The sequence below is a fragment of the Hyperoodon ampullatus genome (genome assembly GCF_949752795.1).
Source record: "Hyperoodon ampullatus genome assembly, chromosome: 7".
Lineage (NCBI taxonomy): Eukaryota > Metazoa > Chordata > Mammalia > Artiodactyla > Ziphiidae > Hyperoodon > Hyperoodon ampullatus.
Genome location: NC_136920.1, coordinates 3,741,768 through 3,761,520, shown reverse-complemented (window position 1 = coordinate 3,761,520; position 19,753 = coordinate 3,741,768). Strand labels below are relative to the sequence as shown.

At 58.8% G+C, this 19,753-nt stretch overlaps 1 protein-coding gene across 1 annotated transcript in view; it reads left to right on the top strand.

The window, feature by feature from the left end:
- The window catches only part of MOB2 (MOB kinase activator 2), a 50,139-nt gene that overhangs the window by 21,632 nt on the left and 8,754 nt on the right, over positions 1–19,753 (top strand). Inside the window, exons 2-3 of the mRNA XM_079709556.1 lie at positions 18,527–18,687; positions 19,436–19,529. Of these exons, the coding sequence (XP_079565682.1) occupies positions 18,527–18,687; positions 19,436–19,529 (255 nt within the window). The remainder of the gene's footprint in view (positions 1–18,526; positions 18,688–19,435; positions 19,530–19,753) is intronic.

Below are 19,753 nucleotides of genomic sequence, written 5' to 3'. Positions count from 1 at the left end.
ATATTGAAAGTTGAAAATGCATTCAATACACCTGACCTCCTTGCCTACCTTAAATGTGCTCAGAACACACAAATTAGCTTACAGTTGGGCCAGATCATCTCACACAAAGCCTGTCGTATAATAAAGTGTCGAATGTCTCGTGTGATTGATTGAATATTGTACTGAAAGTGGAAACTAGATGGTTGTGTAGGTCCAGAATGGTTGTGGGTCAGGTTCACCCTTGTGACTGCGGGCTGACTGGGGGCTGCACTGCTGCCCCGCGTCACTGCTGGGATCAGGTCAAAATGCCACATTCCACATACAGTGTCTACTGAACGCGTTTTGCCTTTGCACTGTCATAAAGTCAAAAAAATCACAACTCGAACCATAAGTCAGGGATTCTTAATTTTCCCAATTAATAATTCCTGGCTTCAGTTTTTAGTCACACCACATTAAACCTAACTCCGTGTGGTCGGCGTGCCGTGCCTGGGGTGGCTGTCAGCTCGCAGACACGCGTGTCCACATTGCTCCCCCAGCATCTTTCTGTCCTTCCTCATCCAACGTGCAGTGCTTACTTTTTAAAGACATTTTTTGGAAAAGGCATGACCAGTGGAGGGAAGCTCACCCGTAATCCTGTATTTCATCGTGAAGTGAGTTCTGATAACGTCGGTCACCTGGACCCTGGGCGCAGGCATCCACCTTTGTGAACACCTTTGTGTTCACCTGGCGGGCGCAGGTCACAGGCTGGACATCCTCTAGGCCTGTCTTGGTAGCGATCAGCCCCGCTCTTGTCTCCGAAGTTACGGGATTGCATTGGAAAAGCCTGTGTGTGTGTGAGAGTGATATGAGTGGTGTTGAGGTGTAATTTACGTTCCACGGCGTCCTCCGAGTTGAAGTGCGCCCCTCGATGAGATGGATTCTCGTGAGCAATGGCGTTCCCTTCGAGGCGCCGCCTCCCCATGCCCTCCCGCCGCTCCTCTGCTTTCTGGACTAGTTCTGCCTCTGGTCTGTGGTCACCGGCAGCCGTGCAGCAGTTCCTTCTCTTGATTGCAGAGCAGAGTCTGTTGTGTGGCGGGGCCAACTTGCAGTGGTGGGCGTTGCCGTCTGGACCCCTGTCCCGAAAGCGCCTCTTCCCTGCCGCTCCTCTGGCCTGAGTGCTGCCCTCCTGCCAGCCGGGCCTCCCCTGGAGGGATCTGAAGTCTGGGCTGCGGCATATCTCGCTCTGGCTTTCCTCTGACTTTCTGACACTCCCACGTCGGATGCCTTCCCTCTAATTTAGAGAAGAAAACAGATCTCCAGTCGGAGGCGAATATTGCCATGGGGACTGCTTGACTGCCGGCCGCCCTTTGACCTTGGTGAGCCGGGTGTCCAGAGGAAGAGTCTCTGCCTTCTCCTGCGTGACCGGCTGCGTCCCCTTGTTTCTCCCATATAAAACCCCCAGGTCCAGGCCCTCCCCAGGCCCGATGGCCACAGTGGGAAGTGGACAACGCAGGACACCAGCCCGGCAGGGTGGCCGGAGCTCTTTGGTGATCGTTGACCCTCACGGCCTTCTGAGTGCCGTGACCCACGCGCGGCCAGGTTTGTAAGTGTGCCGTGAAGCTGCTCAGCTGGCTCAGCGCATCTTATGCGCACGTGGGGCGTGTGGACATCTTCAGGTCTGCAGCTCTGACAGTGGCCGCGAGTTCTCCCCAGACCCCCAACGGGTGGCGTTCCTGGTGGTGGTGAGGGAACAGCCTGGGGCCCGCAGGTGGGAGGCTGTGGGCAGAAACTCATTCTCCGCCTCCACTGGGCTCCTAGCCTGACCTCTCTTGGGGTCCTTCCCTCTCTGGAAACTTCCCTACAGCCCTTCCATGTGCAGTGGACCTCTTCCATCTCTCTCTGACGTTTTTCTCAGGAAAGGCTGTTTCTTGATTGGATTTTAGTGTTTTGGGTGGGGGGAGGTTCCCAGTGTTGGTGCTGGAGTGCCTGCGGGGACAGGCCTGTGCCGGGACAGGCGCAGGCGGCTCCCTTCTGTGTGCACTCCAAGCCTCCTTCCTGTGGACTGAGCCTGGGCTAAATCTTGCCTCCGAGCTTTTTATACCAGCGGGGAGGGCGGGGCGACTTGGCAGGACCCACATCACCCTTTATCACCCTTTTCTTAGGCGGCCTGGGCTCCGTGCCAGCTTGGCTTGTGAAGACTGGGCGGGGGGGCAACAGTGTCCCAGTCCCTAGCCATGAGCTGGCCTCTCTGTGGGCGTGGAGCGCACTGGGGAGCGTTGCTCCTGGTGCCCCCAGGCCCTCGCTGGTCACCACCTGGCTCTGCATCTGCTCGTCTGGCAGCCAGAGCTGCAGGGGTCAGACATGGCTACTGCGCGGTCTGGGCGCCCCTGTGGTCGGTGGTGGCCAGGGGCCCAGCAGACCGACTAGGCTCCACCAGCCACTCCCACTGGGTGGCATTTGGCTGGACTTGAACCTGAAATGCCACCATGACGTGTGGGGCATTTCTCTGCCTTGTAACTTTGTGCTGCTCTCCTGGCCCTGAGCCCGGCAGGGGTGCAGCCTGCCTCCCCCACTGCTTTTCCAGGCACTCTTCCTGCCTGGCCTCCGCCCTGCTCCAGCATCTGGGCATTTCCACGCTCACCCTGGCAGCTGGGCTCCAGGCCGGCGCTTGACCTCCACCCTGACCCCACAGGGTGCTGTGCAGGGGCGTTGGACAGGTGTGTGAGCGATGTAGGGTGAGCCCTGGAGGGCGATGGGCTGGAGCCCAGCCCCGTTCTCCCCCAGCCCCAGCAGACCTGGTCGCGCTCAGGCTTGGAAAGGACGAGCCCAGCAGGGGTTTCTCACACCAGAGAGGAGAAAGGTGCAGCACCCCTTTCTCCTCTCTGGTATGAGGTGTGTTGGCAGTTTCCTGGGAGCGGTGGTGGATTCGGGGCTTCTAACTCCAGCCGCTTCCTCTGCCAAGCAGCGCTGGGAGAGAGGCGGGGATCCGGCCCTTGCAAGTCGGACTCACCCACCTGCCTCCTGAGCAGCTGCCTGGGCTGTTTGTGACGAGCCGCCGAGGGCCCTGCGTTCTGCCGGGGCAGCTGAGCTTTAGCCAAGCATAGAAATAAGCTTCCTTCCCTTCCAAAGGTGCCTGTCCCCTCGGGGGAGGGGGTTGGCATTAAGAGCAGAGGGTCTGGAGCAGGTGGCCTGTCTCGGCTGTGCCTCCATTTCCTCCACTGCAGGATGGGGACGTAAGGGTTCAAGTGAGTGAACACTGGGAAGTCATCGGAGCACTCGGGGAGGCCACAGGAATGGAGTTGGGGCACCGAGGCCCAGGAGTTGGGGTTCCGGGCGGTCATTTCCTGTCTGTCGTCGCTGGTGCACGTGCACGGGGCTCCCGGCCCAGCGCCGTCTCGGGAAGCAGAGCGAGGCTCTTGCCACCCGGCTCGGGATGTAGCAGGTCCACCCACGAGCAGGGGGAGGTGAGGAGATGGCCTCAGCCCGCTGTGGGAGGGGCTTCTCCTTCCTCCTCTGTCCCCTGGGTGGTGTGGGATGGGGACCTCTGGCCTCAGGAGGCAGTTTCTGTCCCTGCACCAGAGGGTGTCGCTGCAGAAACCCTTCCACTCCTGCCTCTCCCACCACTGCCGCGTGTGTCCTGAGTGTTCTTCCCTTGATCCCAAGCTGGTTTCTTTGAGTGGAACTCTAGTTTTCCCCTCTGAGATCCAGCGTGGTTACCCCATGGAGTGGTGACCCCGCGGAGTGGCGCTGCCATGGGGTAGCATTGGCTGCGACATTGGCAAGGCGTCCCAGCACTTCTGACTGAAGTCACAGAAGCACCTTTTTCAGTCACTCCCGGGACCTTTCCATTCATGAGAATAGTGACTTTACCCCAGCAGTTTTCCCATACTCCAGGGCATGAGCTGGCCAGGCTGTTTGGGGCATCTGGATGCGGCCCCAGGGTGGGTGGGTGGCAGTGGGGGATGGGCTCAGGAGCCTGCAGGGGGAGGGGCGGACGCTGTCTGCGGGCCTGTGCGCTCCTGGTGCTGAGGAGAGAGGGCAGGCCCGTGAGAAGATAGCCTCTGTGTGGCCGTTCCAGTCCCCTAAAACCTTTGCCTACTTTTTCATTTTTGAAAACATAGACGAAGCTATTTGTTACCGTGAAACGGATCAGTCCTACAAAAGGAGTTGAGAAAGTGGTGGTCAGCCTTGTAAGTGCCGTCCAGTGTAGAAATAAGGCATCCCAACGCACTTGTCCTTTTTCTTTCCTATATTTTTAAAGTGAATCGTTCACTGCAGCATAACACATGCAGAGAAAGCACAACTCCGAGTGCACGTGTGTGTGCAGGTCTCAGGTTAGCTCACCATGCCCTGCCCATGTCACAGAACTGGAAAGGAGGCAGCACGCAGAGGCCCTGCGACCCTCCTGTCCCCTCCTGACATCGGGCACCTGGTTGCCCTTGGGTGTTCTGTGAGTGGAATTCCGTGCCAGTGAACCTGTGGGCGGTGGCTTCTTTCACTCTCCGCAGGCCTGCGGGACTCCCTGCTGGTGCACCAGCAGGAGTTCCTGCTCTCTTGTTGGTGTGTGGTGTGTTTGCCTCTGGTCAGCTTTTACAGAGGTGTAATTTACATTCCACTGAATCTAAAGGGTGAATTTCAACAGAGGTGCCTAGCCTATGACCACCCACAGGGACAGTATAGAACACTGGACGTCTGCTCAACACACCCTTGGGCCTTGGCAACCACTGGCCTGCCGCCTGCCTTCTGTTCTGGCTAAACTCCACCTAGAGGATCCCCGAGTGTCTGGCGTGTGGGGTCTGCCGCTTCTGAGCCTGCTGCTTTGAGGCTCACCCAGGTGCTTGTGTGTGGCTGCACTTTCTTCCTTTTGTGGCTGAGAATTGGTCTCTTTCACAAATAAGACAGTTGGCTCAGCCGGCACCAGCGGAGGCCATTACCGCTGTTTCCCACGTGTTCACAGATCATGAATCGCACTGCTGTGGGCGCTGACGGTGTCTTCGTGTGCCCGACGCCTTCATTCTTCCTGCAGAAAGGAGAAGAGTTGCTGGGTCGCTGGGGAAGGGCGTGTGTGGCTCTGGAAGACTTTTGCCCTGTCCTCTCCATCCCCTCCAGCGGCTCTGGTTTCTCCACGTCCTGCTCAGCCCTTGTTAGCCTCCATGGTCGGACTTCGGCCGTCCTGGTGGGTGTGGGGTGTAGTTTCTCTGGGGAAATGTCTATTACAGTCTCTTGTCCATTTTTCAGTTGTTGCGTTTTGAGAGTGCTTTGTCTGTTGGGGACAGAAGTCCTGTATCAGTGCGTGATTTGCAGATCTCCTCTCCCAGTCTGTGGCTTGTCTTTTCATTTTCTTACTACTGTCTCTTGGGGCACAAACATTGTTACGGTTGACGATGTCCAGCTCCCCATCACCTTCCGTGGACTGTGCCCTTGGCGACTTGCTCTGTTACGTGCAAGGACTGAGCATTCGTTCCCGCTGCTTCCGAACAGAATTCCCAGTTTGGCATGTGGCCCTTTCTGCATGTCTGGGGCTGGCCTCCTGGAGGGGTCAGGGGCAGGCAGGCAGGGTGCCTGGGTGGACGTGAGCACCTGAGTCTGTGTCTGCGTCCTTTACTGGAGCTCAAGCGTATAAAAGAGGTGCAACTGGGAGGGCGAGGAGAGACGCATTCTGACACCAGCCATGTACCTGTGAAGCAGTGGGAGGGCCGTGGCCCCCGGCAGCATGAGCTTGTTCACAGTGCCATCAGGGGCCGGCGGGGCAAGCCTGGGGTGGGGGGCAGGGGCACTGGGGGTGGCCAGGGGAGGAAGGGTGGGAAGAAAGGGCACCATTGCCCGGCAGCTGTACTCACAACTCACACGTGTGCTCATAAACACGCACATACACTCACAACACAGACTTACCCACATAAATGCACATATCTCACACATATGCTTATAAGTACACACATACACTCACAGCACACACTCACAACACACACTCGCATAGACACACAACTCACATTCATACACATTCGCATATACACACATATATACACGACTCACACACGTACAAATACTCACATACACACACACACACCACTTTATTTTGTTTTTAAAAACCCTAGTTTTTCCCCCAATTTTTTTTTTTAATGAATTTATTTATTTATATATTTTTTGGCTGCGTTGGGTCTTCGTTGCTGTGCGCGGGCTTCTCATTGCCGGGGCTTCTCTTGTTGTGGAGCACAGGCTCTAGATTCGTGGGCTTCAGTAGTTGTGGCGCACAGGCTTAGTTACTCCCCGGCATGTGGGATTTCCTGGACCAGGGCTCGAACCTGTGTCCCCTGCGTTGGCAGGTGGATTCTTAACCACTGCGCCACCAGGGATGTCCCCAGGGTACCTTTTGTCTCAGGTATTTTAGTTTCCATATCTACAAGTTCCATTCAGATCTTCAAAAAAAAAACACGTTTTTTTTAAATCTCCTTATCACATGTCCAGTGTTTCTCTTGTCTCTGGAACAGATGGGATACAGTCATAGTGACTTTCTAACACCATTGTCTTCTGTGTCATTGAGCCATTTTGGGGTCTTTTTTGATCGAGTGATTTGATTCCTAGTAATGGATTATTTTCCTCCTTTCCTGAGGTTGGTGACTTCTGTTTGGATGCAAGGCCTTGGGAGCTTTGCCTTGTTTGGTGCTGGATATTTTTGTGTGTCTGTGTTCCTTGGACTCAGTTGGAAACGATTGAGTCTTTTCAGTTCTTGTGTGTGCTCTGTGTTGGTGGGGTTATGACGATGTTTCATTTCAGGCTGGATTTTCTCACCACTGACACAGAACCTCTGGAGGTCTCCACCTGGTGCCACGCTGGCTGGTGTGGAAGGAGCTCTTCTTGGGCCCATGCGAACCTTGAGGAGCGTCCTGCAGATCCTTCTGGGTGGCTTGTCCCTCCCGCAGCAGTTCCTTGTACATGCGCCCTGTCCTGAGCTCAGCCAGGGACCCCACAGGGCCCCTCAGCACGTCTGCCGAGTTCTCTCTGCAGCTCTTTCCGCTCAGTGTCCTTTCCCCCTGGTGCGCTGCCCCCTGACCTCTGGCTGTTTGGCCTCTCAGACTCCCCGCTGAGACGCCTCAACTGACATCCCTCGGGGCCCTCCTGGGTCCCCTCCCCAGCGTGCCGATCCATCCAGGCGGGAGCAGGCCACTGCAGCGTCCCCTCGCCGGTTCCCATCTTGCAGGAATCACCGCGCTCTATTGCCTGACGTCCAGTGTCTTGAAAACTGTCATACATTTGTCCAGTGTCCTGTTGTTTGAAGCAGGAGGTAAAAACCGGTCCTCATTACTCCCTCTCGACCGGGAGTAGACGTCCCAACTGGCGGTTTTAAGGGCTTTCTGGTTTAAAAGGTGAACTTGCTGACAGTCACCGCACAGGCTACACCATGGATGAGCCTTGGGGACATTACGCTCAGTGAAATAAGCCAGAAACAAAAGGACAAATCCTGTCTGATTGCACTCACGTGAGGTCCCTAGAGGAGTCACATCCATAGAGACAGAAAGTAGACGGTGGGTGCCCAGGGCTGGGGGAGGGGAGGGGAGTGAGTATTTAATGGGGACAGAGTGTCCGTTTGGGAGGGTGAGAGGTGGATGGGGGTGATGGTTGCACAGCAGTGAATATACTTTATGCCCCTGAGCCATGTACCTAAAAATGGTTGCGATAGTAAATTTTATGTCGTGTATTTTGCTACAATAAAAAGAGTATTTAGAAATGTTTGTTTTTTCAAGCAGCTGCCTTTGCGAAGCCCTCAGTCCCGCCGTCTTTTGGCTGTTGTCTCTTGGTTCCCTCACAGGAGCAGCGTTGAAATTAGCTGGAAACCCCTGCCACTCCCCTTCCTCTTGCATCTTCTGAGTTACGTCGTGTCTGGTGCTCCCGTCATGCAGGGTTGGCTCTCCAGGTAGGATGTGCTTGGTGCTCACACCGCCCTCAGCAGGTGTCCTTAGAGCGTCGCGCGTGTCAGGTTCGCCTGGAGAGCTTCTTCATCCACATCCCGGCTTTTCTGCAGAGTTTCCGGTCAGCTGGGCTGGTGAGCCTGAGAACTGGCATTTCCAACAGGCTCCCAGGTGATGCTGGTGATGCTGGACCAGAAGCAGGTGGAGAAGCAGCCGTGTAACTGTGTGGAGGCCTCGTGGGCGTGGGAGCACATGAGCTGCACGCCCCTCGCGGAGTGTCTGCCACCTGCACGGCACTGTCGATGCTGGGGCAGGACAGGTCTTTGGGTGGGGCCTCCACCCACAAGACACCAGGAGCACCCCTCACTGGGAAAACTTCAGACATTCTTACACATGCTTTTTCAGAACATAGAGGAGGAAATACTACCTAACTAATTCAGTGAGGCTAAAATAAGACAAGAACCTAACAAGAAAAGGACAATTGCAGAGAACTGTCCTCCGTGAGCACAGGTGTAAAACTCCCTAAGGAATTATTAGCAAAATGCATCCGGCAATGTATAAAAAGAATAACAGGTCGTAACCCAGAGAGGGTTTTTTCCCAGCAATCTAAGCTTAGGTGACCTTTGAAAATCAGTCAGTATAATTCACCACATTAACAGAATAAAGGAGAAAAAAAAATCTCAATTAGATGTAGAAACAGTGCATGGCAAAATATTCACGTACACAATCAGCAAACCAGGAATAGAAGGGAATGTTCTCAAGTGGTAAAGGGCACCCGGAAAAAATCTAGAGCTCATATCAAATGTTCAATTGAAAGACTAGACTGAACATCTTGCCCTGCGATCAGGAACCAGGCAAGGATGCTCTCTCTCACTGCTTCTGTTCAGCTCTGTGCTGATGGTCTTAGCTGTGCCATGAGGCAAAAAAAAAAAAAAAAAAAGAAGAAGAAGAAGAAGAAGGAATAAAAGGTATAAATATTGGAAAGGAAGAGGTAGTTTGGGAAATAACAGGGTCATATATCCTTATAAAATTATAGGAAACTGCAAAAAGTCTGCTAGAGCTAAAGAAAAAGGTAAATTTAGCAACATCTCAGGATACGGGATACAAGCTGCCTGGGCTCACAGCTCCTGTAGCTGTTCTTCTCCAACCTGTGGCCCTCAGCTCAGTGGTTGGCCAAAGACTTCATGGCCCTCTTTCCACATTTCTAGAGCCCCTCCTCTGGGAAGCCCCGTCCCTCTGCTTCCCTGCCCTGTGCATGTCAGCAGCCCCAGCTTCTGTTCTTGCATCCGCAGCGGCTGAGACTTTGGGGTTTGTGCAGGCTTTGCCCCCCTGCACCACAGTTTCCAGCGGGCACCATCCTGCATATTGTCCAGCGTCTGAAACCAGTTGCTTGTATGTTGTACCCAGTTTGAGGTTATTGATGGTGGAAGTCAAGTCTAGCATCAGTTATTCCATCGGGGAAGTGGAAAGCTTTTCATTTCTTTTTCATTAAAAAAATCCCCCTTCCCGGGCTTCCCTGGTGGCGCAGTGGTTGAGGGTCTGCCTGCAGATGCAGGGGACACGGGTTCGTGCCCCGGTCCGGGAAGATCCCACATGCCGCGGAGCAGCTGGGCCCGTGAGCCATGACTGCTGAGCCTGCATGTCCGGAGCCTGTGCTCCGCAACGGGAGAGGCCACAACAGTGAGAGGCCCACGCACCGCAAAAAAAAAAAAAAATCTCCCTTCCCATGGCACTGCCTTGCTGTTTCTTCTAGTCTAGACTTCTTTTCAGGAACTTTCATTTGTGGTTCTTACTTTGAGTTCTTTTTTCTCTCTTTTCAAATCTTTCTTTAAATCACTTTATTTTTGAGGTTTTCAAATTCCAATTTATCGAGGTACAGTTTTCATCTGTTTTGTGTGTGTCTTTTTGGAGTGTTTTAGTTATTACTCTTCCTTACTCTTTTCTATTTTCATTGGACTCAACCTTGTAGCTTTTCCCACTTGCTCTTAAGTGCACCAGATTTTCCTGCACCTTCAACTAGGGTTCTGGGCCCGATGGCTTTGCTGCCTTCACAGCACGGGGGCCTCTTCTTCTGTGGTTTCACAAAGCCACTCAGAACCTCTAGGTGTATCACCATCAGTGGGGGATGTCGGAATGATCCCCGGGGGTTGGATCAGAGATGGAGGTGTCAGGATGAACTCATGTCTAGCTTAATGTGGTTGCAGTGTACACACGTGAGTGGAGATGTAAACGTATAGATTGGCATGCACACCCGTCTCCTTGCTCTGTCAGCTGAGAGGGTCTAGGAAAGTGACATCCCAGCAGCAGTGGGATGACCAGGTCAGGTCTCAGTCTTTTTTTTTATTTACTCATTTTATTTTTTATTTTTTAAAATTTATTTATTTTTGGCTGTGTTGGGTCTTCGTTGCTGTGCATGGGCTTTCTGTAGTTGCAGCGAGCGGGGGCTACTCTTTGTTGTGGTGCACCGGCTTCTCATTGCAGAGGCTTCTCTTTGTTGCAGAGCATGGGCTGTAGGCGCGCAGGCTTCAGTAGTTGTGGCACACGGGCTCAGTAGTTGTGGCTTGCGGGCTCTAGAATGCTGGCTCAGTAGTTGTGGCACACGGGCTTAGTTGCTCCGCGGCATGTGGGATCTTCCCAGACCAGGGCTCGAACCCGTGGTCCCCTGCATTGGCAGGCGGACTCTTAACGACTGCACCACCAGGGAAGTCCCAGGTCTCGGTCTTTAATTTTCTCCAATAGAGGGACCCAGGGCTCCTTGAAGAAGCGGCTGGTTGTGGGACCAGGGCAGGGAATATAACAAGATGAGCCTAGAGGCACCTTCTGCTCAGTTATTCCAACTGCCCAGAGGCTGTGTCCTCCCAACCCAGGGCCTCCAAGTCTCACTCGCTCACTGGGTGAGCACGGTGCCTGGGTTCCTGCCCTGGTCCTCATGTGCAGCCGGGGCTCTGTCGGCATCCCCAGCTTTGCCCGGGCAGTCAGCCTGCCCCACTGCACGTCAGGTATTCCTCTCGGTGGCTTTGGAGTTGCCACCGCACAGAGCTGGCCTGAGCCTGGACGGATGGTTGGCCGGGCCCTCTGTGGGACACGGCCTCGGGGACAGAGGGCTGGGCTGAGGCCGGGGTGCTGTGTTGTCGCTGGACGGGGCCTCTGGACAAGTGTGGCCGTGCTGCCCCGTCGGCAGCAAGCTGTCCCCGTGGTCAGCCGGAGATGAGGGCTGTGCAGAGCGTCGTCCTCTTTCACACGTTTGCGTCTTTAGTCCCTGGTGGTCTCCTGTGTGTGGCCCAGCTGTAAAGAAGGCCTCGGCCACGCAGCTTCCTGTGCCCCCTTGGGAGGCCTCTGGCCGTGTCCGTTGGGGTCTACCGTCCACTGCCTTATGCCAGCTCAGCTCCTGATCGGGGCGCCCTGGCCTTGTCTTCCCAAGGCTGTGGATGCAGACACCACACGCCCTCGTCTGTGCTCTGCAGGTGCACGGCCAGCCTTTCCTTGCAGCCCGGCCGGGGCGCCCGCCCAGCCCCGCCTGCTCAGAGAGCTTTCCTGGCCACATCGGAAGGGCCCTTGTGCCACGGCAGGGCGTCACTGACGGGTCCTCTCTGTGGGCTATGCCTGTCCCCTCGGCAGTGGCCTCGCCCCACGCTGCGCCCGCACGGCGCCACTTTGAAAAGGCGATTGAGACACTCCCTCGTGTAACCAGACTTGGCCGGCCTCCGCCTGTAAAAGGAGCAGCTGTTTGTCCCTGCCCGGCCAGAGCCCGTCTTCCTCCCCCGCTGTCCTCATTGGCTGGCGTGGCTGGCTCCAAGTCAGGGCGAGTCAGGGCTGCTTGGAGGGCAGGGCGGCGGGGAGCAGCGCTGTTGCCGGGGCTCCCACTTTCCCAGCCTGCTTCCGCGCTGCACGCTGCCCGTGATGCTGGGAGACCACAGCAGTGTCCCCACAGACCGGGCTCTGCTCAGCCAGCCCCCGAAGACCGGGCTCAGCTGCAAGATGGTGCTTCAAGCAGTCGGCAAAGTGCTCAGGTGAACGTGGCAGGGACGGCGGGGCTGTGTGACTGTCCCTAGTCCCTGCCCCAGGGTTCAGTCTGGGGAGGAGTGGCCGTAGTTGTCCTCTGGGTCAGGTTGCCATGGTGTGCAGACCCCTCCGGTGGGACTGGGGGGTGATGGGCCCGGGGCAGACACGGCCCCACCTGTGGATGCCTGGGAACCAGCTGGACGCGGTCAGAACTTTGTTTGGAGTGAGGTTCTCCCTAGAGTCCTGTGCTTCCTGCTGTTTGGGGGGTGGGGGGGCTGAAAGGGAAGTGTTTGGCCCAGAGGGTCTGGGTAAGAACAGGGGGCGCCCATGACCAGTGTCCGTCTTTCTGATGAACCACGTCTCAGACCGCAGCAGACCTGCCTCGTGCCCTCCCGAGCCTGCTGGACAGAGCTTTCGCCGCCCCCGGTGTCTGGCCTCTGGTCCCCAGGCAGGATGACCAGAGTCTGTCCACCAGTGGCCTTATCTAGAGAACTGCCCTGGGCCTTGTCTGCTGTAGGGGCGTTACCAGAAAAGCAGGTTCTGACCTCTTTTCTCACCTCTTTTTCTGACCTGCTGCAGCAGAGCCTCCGGTGTCCCACACGAGGGGTTTGGAGAAACTCCAGCGCCTCTTCTGTCTCAGGGTGGAAGCGTCTGTTTCAGGCATTCGGGAGAGTGGGGGGGCCGGGGAGCAGGCCTTCCTGGCCTTCACAACGGTCAGGTCTGTTCTATGCTGCGGGCCTGGGGGGCCCGGCTCAGCCCAGCGGGGAGGGGAGAGGGCCCAGGATAGGTTCCTGGCGGGGTCAGGAGCACTGTCCTTCCTCACCCGGGATGTGTCACAGTTTAAACTGAAGTCAGGTTTCCTTCAATGTAATAGTCTTGTATTTGCCTGTAATTTGCGTGGGTCGTACCTTTTAAGTGGAAGTATCTTTTGCTTTTCTAATCCTGTCTTTAATTGCAACCAAGCTAAGCAGCCTCTTGGTCAGGGTCAGGGGTGAGGGCCAAGTGTGGCTGGTGGTGGGAACAGCAGTGAGAGCTCTGTGACCTGTGTCTCCGGCTTCCTATGGTTTGCACCCTCCTCTCCCACGGGGGCCGCCCTCTGCCACCCAGGGAGGACTCACGGGGTGTCTGCCCTGCAATGTAAAGGTGTGGGGCGAGCTGGCAGTGCCCCTCCAGGTCGTTGGTTCAGATCAGGAACGGTGACGTCCCCACAGCGAGTGGGGGCCGGTGCGTGCCTGTGTGCACATGGCATGGTGGGAGGGGCCCGACAGGAAGGCAGGGCCAGCCCTCTGAACTGTCTGCGAGAAGGAGGCCAAGGCCATCCCCCTGGGGGATCCGAGAAGACTTCCCAGTGAAGGTGGCGGTCCAGCCAGGTGTTAGAAGAAGAGCAGCTTATTACCTCATGGGTAGAGGAGGATGCGGGCTCTGAGCAGAGTGGCCGCCTCGTGGCTGCAGTTCTGGATGGAGCACTGCCCCGAGCACCTGATGTGCGTGGACGGTGGGTCTCGGGTGTCTGCAGCCCCCGCTCTGTCTGCCCCGGTGGCTTCCCTCTCAATGGGTCCCTTATTTTGTAGGGGACACAATGGCTTGTGAAAGTGTGCTTTGTTTGGGTGCTGACTGCCAGGCTGTTAAACCGAGAAGTGACCTGCATGTCTCTCTCCACAGCGTCGGCCTCATGCAGCCCGTGGGGATTTGACAGGGGTTCCGTGGGGGTCTTCCCAGCCCTCGGCCTCCGAGTTTCTGCTCTGGGAAGGGGCTGGTCACCGGGGCCAGTTAGGACTGGTGAGAACATGGTCCAGGCGGCGGTGGGGGGATGTCTCTAAGTGTCAGAGTGCAGTTTTCCCAGTCCCACTGCATAGAACTTGGGGTCTTGGGAGGGTGGGCATCCCTGTCTGTGGGCTCCTCCTTTCTAAGACCACCTAGGGCACCGCCCAGTGTTCCATGGGGCCTTCCTGTGGGACCTTCCCGGCACCTGTGTTTTCCTCTTGAGTCCACGTTCACGCATCTGCAGGAGCCTCACAACCCCGCTCCCCACCCCAGACCTTCGACCCCCTCTGTCCCGCAAGGCTGACTCCAGGCCGCCCCACCTCCAGGCTTGCCCACCCTCCTTCAGGCCTCCAGGCTCCCTTGACTTCCTGCAGGTGCCCCTTGCCGAATCTGCCCCGCATCCCCCTCCTGGTGAGAACCTTGGCCGCTCTGTCGTCTGTGCCAGCATCTGGGGAGCACTACGGGCCAGGCGCTGGCTGGGGGGGCTGGGGGGAGGACAGCAGTGTGGGCGGGGCTCTGAGGAGAGGGGGAGCCGCCCCCACCTGCCCGTCTCGTCCCCCAGTCCAGCGCCACCTCACTGGCTGCAGCCAAGCCGGCTCTGTACCTGGAGACCACCAGCCCCTTGCCCAGCACTAATGATGCCTGGAGGATTCATTTGTTTGTAAAACCCGGAAGCTGCTTGCTACTCCCTGGAGGGCAGGACTGTGCCAACCAAGGCATCCTTGTGGTGGCCCCCAGGGGTGGCCGTGCCTTGGGTCTGGGGGCTGGGCCAGCCGAGTTGCCTTTGGATGGAGACAGTGAACTGAGCTCGTGGCGTGGGCCTTCGGCGTTCGGTGGGTTCCCTTGGCCGCCGCCCACCCCAGCACTCGGGGCTGTGTGCAGGCGGGGCCCGCGGCGCATCCACGTTCCTTGGGCTGGACCCCTCCCACACGCTCCAGCTGGCAGGCTGCATGGCCGTCTGTGTCTGTGGCCAAGTCACACCGAGCTGCGGGGGCCATCCCAGGGGACTGGGCCGAGTGACCTTGGACGGGGTCGTGTAGACAGGAATGTTCCAGGCCAGGCCCGTTGGCGGAGGGACCTAGCTGGGTCCACGCCTCAGGTGTGGGGACCCTGCCTCCCCGCAGTAAAGGCCTCAGGAGCAGGGGATGCTGAGGGGTGAGGCTGCGTGGGCGTCCACTGGGGAGACCGTCAGAAGGTGTTTCCTGGGGAGCCGCGGCCCCTCCCAGGTGTTTGGTGTCGGCCGGGTGGGCCTCGGCCACAGTAAGACGGGGGGTTCTCCGTGTGTGCCCGCAGCCGCGTTCTTTCTCCCAGGAGGCGCAGCGGACCCTGGGTGGGCTGAGGCCTAGCGTGCACTCTCCTGCCCGCGGCCCAGGGGTTCCACAGTTGTCTCTTCACACCGGGGCCATGCCCAGCCTTCCCTTTCGCGGATTTGTGGGAGCCCCAGCTGGATAGGGGGTGCCTGGGCCTAGGCTGGACACGGCCCGTTTAGGAGCCTGGTGCCTCTGGGCGGAGAGTCCCGTCTTCTCTGCCGACGCGGCCTCGGGGACTGAGGATGGGTGCCGCCGCTATGTCACACAGTAGCCTGTCCCACTTCCAAGGTCATCATGTGTCGTCTGAAACTCTGTGCTCTAAGGGGCCGAGCGTCTTGGCTAGGAGCCTTCACCTCTCTAGAAAGGACAGGACTTGGGGTGGTGGCACTCAGGTGTGGCAGGCTCTTCCACGTCCCCAGACTCGCCCCAGGCCGGCTTGTCACTCAGTCCTGCCACCACCTGGTCAATGGCCGTCGTCTCCTGGTGGAGGGTGTGAAGGGAGACTCGAGGACGGTGCAGAGAGGTCCGGGCCGGCTGACCTGGTAGGAGAGCCGTTCCCAGCCGTGCTGGGTCTGGGGGCCCCATGCCAGCGCTGGGTGATGAGGCAGGGCCTGGGGGCCCCGGGGTGCTCCTACCTGTTGGTTGTAGGAGGGCAGGTGCGGAAGGAGGAGTGAGGGGGGGCGAGGAGGTGGAGGCCTCTGACCACACAGATCATGGCCCAGAGCCCCCTACGCCTGTCGCACGGAGCAGAAACCCAGGTCCTCCTGGGGCTGCCTCCCCCGCCCCTCTTGAGAACCAAACACGGAGGGTGCCCTCAGCCGGAGGGGCTCTCGGCCTTTCTGGAAGTGACGTGTGGGCATGAGGACACCACACCCTCAGCACAACGGCACCCCCGAGTAGGCCTGTGCCCGAGACCCCGTGACACCCCTCTGTGACGGCCACTTCCTGCTGCCGCTCTGCCCACGGTCGCTCATGTAAAGGCCACCTGGCCGCTGTTGCTGCCGTGTGTGCCCTGAGCGCGGGGCGAGGAGGCGGGTCTGGCAGTGGCTTCACAGCCCAGGCCCCCGCTCATCCCACCCTCACGTGTGGTGGCGGCAGCCTCCACACCCAGACACTGAGGCTCCGAGTGGATGGCTGGCCCGGGCCAGGTGTGCACTGTGGCGGGGGACGGGCAGGTACACGCTTGGAGCACAGGCGAGGGGGTCGGTTAAGCCTGGCCGGGCTCATAGCTGGGAGTCTGCCCAGCGGATGGACACTCAGGGGTGACCAGAGCAGAAGTTGGCTTGAGGTTGGAGGTGCATCCTGTGTGCTTGGGGCTGTGGACATGGGGACCTTCCAAGCGAGTGCAGGCTTTCTGACTGGTGGCGCATGGCTCAGCAGCACAGACCCAGGGTCAGGAAAGCACCCCACCCACCCATCTCCGGGGAGCCCAGGGTGCCCTCAGCCTTTCTGGGGCCCTGTCCCCCTCTGTGTACACTGGGGGCGGCTGCAGGGCCCCCAAAGGCCCGTGCCCACACTTGTCCCCAGTGAACAGCCCCACCTGCCCCCCCATGGGGACCCCCGGAGTGCCCCCTGCTTGTGGTTGTGTTTGTGCAGTGTTCACACCGTCACTCCAGCTCCAGCCCACCCGGACCCATCCCCAGGACACTGTGGCCCCTGCCCAGCACTGGCCACTGCCGGCACTGCACCCAGAGGCCAAGCACACATTGCCTTTTAAGGCAAAGATCTGCTGTGAGAAGCTGAAGGGAAAACATTTCCCTGGCATTCAGGGAGCATTTTTCCTTCCTGTTTCTCTTAAATAAGCCACTAGCAACTTTTCAAAACAGAAGGGAAAAAACGGCAAGGTCAGGAGCTGCAGACCTTTCATCCCGTGTGACACCCCCCGCGCCACCAAATGTGGGCCTCAGCGGGGCTGGCGGGGGGCGGGAGGGACACAGAGCCCTTGGGACGGAGGACGGCAGTGTCTAGTTCGCGCCCCGTGCAGGGCCGCGGCGTGTTTTCACCCAGGCCCCGGAGGCAGCGACGGGAGCGCCTCTCCTAATGCAGGCGCTGGAGATCACGGGGGTATGAGCTGGTAGGACCCAGCCGCGAGCCCCAGCCCCCGGGCCCAGGTCCTCGGCCCGCCCACCGTCCCCTGCAAGGCAGCGTCCCTCCGGCCTGTGGTTGCCCCTTGGGGTGGGAGGCCACACTGGGCTTTGTGCCTGCCCTCAGTCTCCCTCGACCATCCTCTGTCCCAGGTGATCCCTCCTTGAGAGTCTACAGCCGAAAGTGGCCTCTTCTGGTCAGTGAGACTCAGGACGGTTTGACTGATTTGCAGTTTGTTTTCTGGAAGTCGTGATGTCTGCCACTAAAGATTTCAGTCATTCAAGTAAAAAAAGAAGCGAGAGACTAATCCATGCTCTTAGGGGTTTTTTCCTTCAGTTTTTCAACCCACGCCGGCCCAAGAACCCAGTCTTAACCTTGAAACGTCATGGGCCTACAGGTGCAGCAGAGAGCAGCCTTGCTCCACACTGGCCGACGTGGGGCAGCGGCGCCCGGAAGGCAGCCCCTCGGCACGCCGCTCACTTCGCCCAGCTCAGGCTCCGGCCTGTGGCAGACATGGTGACTCGGGCTGGCGTCCCGGCCGCAGCCTCTGGGCCACTCTGTTGGGCAGTTTTCCTCCTTAGGGGATGTGCCATCTCCTTGGCCTGCCTGGGCTGCGCACACTGTGGCCCCGGCTCCGGCCTTGGGGGCAGCTGGTGGGAGGCTGGTTCTGGGGCCACCGCCTTCTCCGCCAAGGTGGGGCCGAGGCTCCCTCAGCCCCAAAGAGCTTTGGTTCACGGGTTAGGTACTGACGCTCACTGTAGGAGAACAAAGACATTGCAAAAATACGTATTCGTGCATGTAAAAATAGCCATAACAGGCCCATTCTGTGTTCTCTAACAGCATATTTTTAATGGAAAAGAACTATTTTCCTGACCAAGAAAAACTTTAGTGAAAAGTGGCCATTTCGTCACATCTCTGTAACATCTGCTCACGCCTACTCCTGTCTCTGCCTGGAACCTGCACCGTGCACTACTTGGGAGAGAGTGCGAGCCAGCGGGCAGGTGTCAGGCGGGTGAGCCATGAACTTGTGGTGACAAGAGGCCTCAGTGGGGTGGCCTGGGGCGTCGGCACACAGTGGGTGCTCGGCAAGGGCGGGCTGCTGGATCCCCTGCGCAGCAGGACGCGTGGTGGGACCACACAGAGGCTCAGGGCCTGGCCGAGTGGTGCGCATCCCTGTGTCCCTGCAGCGGGACCCCAGGCCCAGGTGGGGGCCAAGAGGGCTGCAGGGCCGCGATGTCACATGTGGCGGGTGAGCCGGCTGGTGTGGCCACCACCACCCCACCCTTCAGTGGGCCTGGAGCTCCCTGCCTGCCCTGGGTTCCAGGTTTGGGCCCCTGACGGCGGCAAGGGAGGGCACGGGCGCAGGGCAGCTTCCTCCCATGCCTGGGCCCACAGGAGCAGAAGCCCCCGAGGCATCCCCCGGCATTGCTCATCTCCCGAGCCAGCCCGCGGCCTCCACACCTGCATCTGCCGTGACCCCGCGCTCCCTTGTCTCTGCAGGAAGTCCAAAGCCAAGCCCAACGGCAAGAAGCCCGTTGCCGAGGAGAAGAAGGTGTACCTGGAGCCGGAGTACACCAAGTCCAGGATCACCGACTTCGGGTTCAAGGAGCTGGTGGTGCTGCCCCGGGAGATCGACCTCAACGAGTGGCTGGCCAGCAACAGTGCGTGGGGGCGGGCTGGCAGGGCCAGGAGGGCAGCCCCCCCCCGTTTCCCGCAGGACCCCCCGGAGCTGGTGCTCAGCGACCCCCCCCAACCCACCCGCGTCAGCTGGGAGCCGAGGCCCGGGGTGGCCAGCCCTGCCGGGATTCAGGGTCTCCTCAGATGCGGGGACTCAGTGCGGGTCCTGGTCGCACCAGGGGACAGGACACCAGGGCCAGGGAGGCACCGTGGGACAGGAGCATGGCTGCAAGGCCGGCAGTGCTGTGGTGGCGGGAAGGCCATAGCCTATGGGAAGGGTGGCGGACTCACCCCCGCCTGCCAGACAGGCTCAGGGTTTGTGGGGTGCCCCACGCAGGGCAAGGTGCCAGCTCTCCTCCCGAGAGCGGTAGGCTTTGTGGCCGTGAGCTGGTGCTGCCGCCTGCTTTAGCAGTGTCCCTGATCAGCTGGTGACCATAGAGCAGGGTGTGATCAAGGGGCTGGGGTGGGAGGTTTGCTGCCCCAGCCCTCGTGGAGGGGACTCTGTGTCAGTCCTCGGGCACCCTGCCCAACTCAGCACCATCTAGTCCGTGCCGCCCACTCCCGAGGATGCTGCTGCACTGGGGCCTCGGTCTCTGGTCTGAGATAAGCACCAGCCCCCACAGGAGGGGCCCGAGGAGAGAGGCTCTGGTCCCCCTGGGCCTGCAGGATGCTGGAGACGCAGAGTGGCTCCACGGTGTGGTTTTCACGCCCGGCCTTTCTCTTCCCTTCCAGCCACGACATTCTTCCACCACGTCAACCTCCAGTACAGCACCATCTCAGAGTTCTGCACAGGGGAGGCGTGCCAGACGATGGCCGTGTGCAACACGTGAGTCGCTGCCCGATGCGGCCCTGCCCCAGGGGCTCGGGCAGGCTGTGGCCGTGGCCCTGGCCGCTGCACTCCGTCTTCTCAGACCCCACGCTCGCAGCCTCCACTCGAGGTCTCCCAGTGGCTCAGGGCCTTCCTCAGCAGCGTCCTCGCCAGGCTGCACCTCCTGTCCTCACGGGCCCAGGGCCTGGCAGGGTGACGGGAAGCAGAGCCCTGCGGAGGTT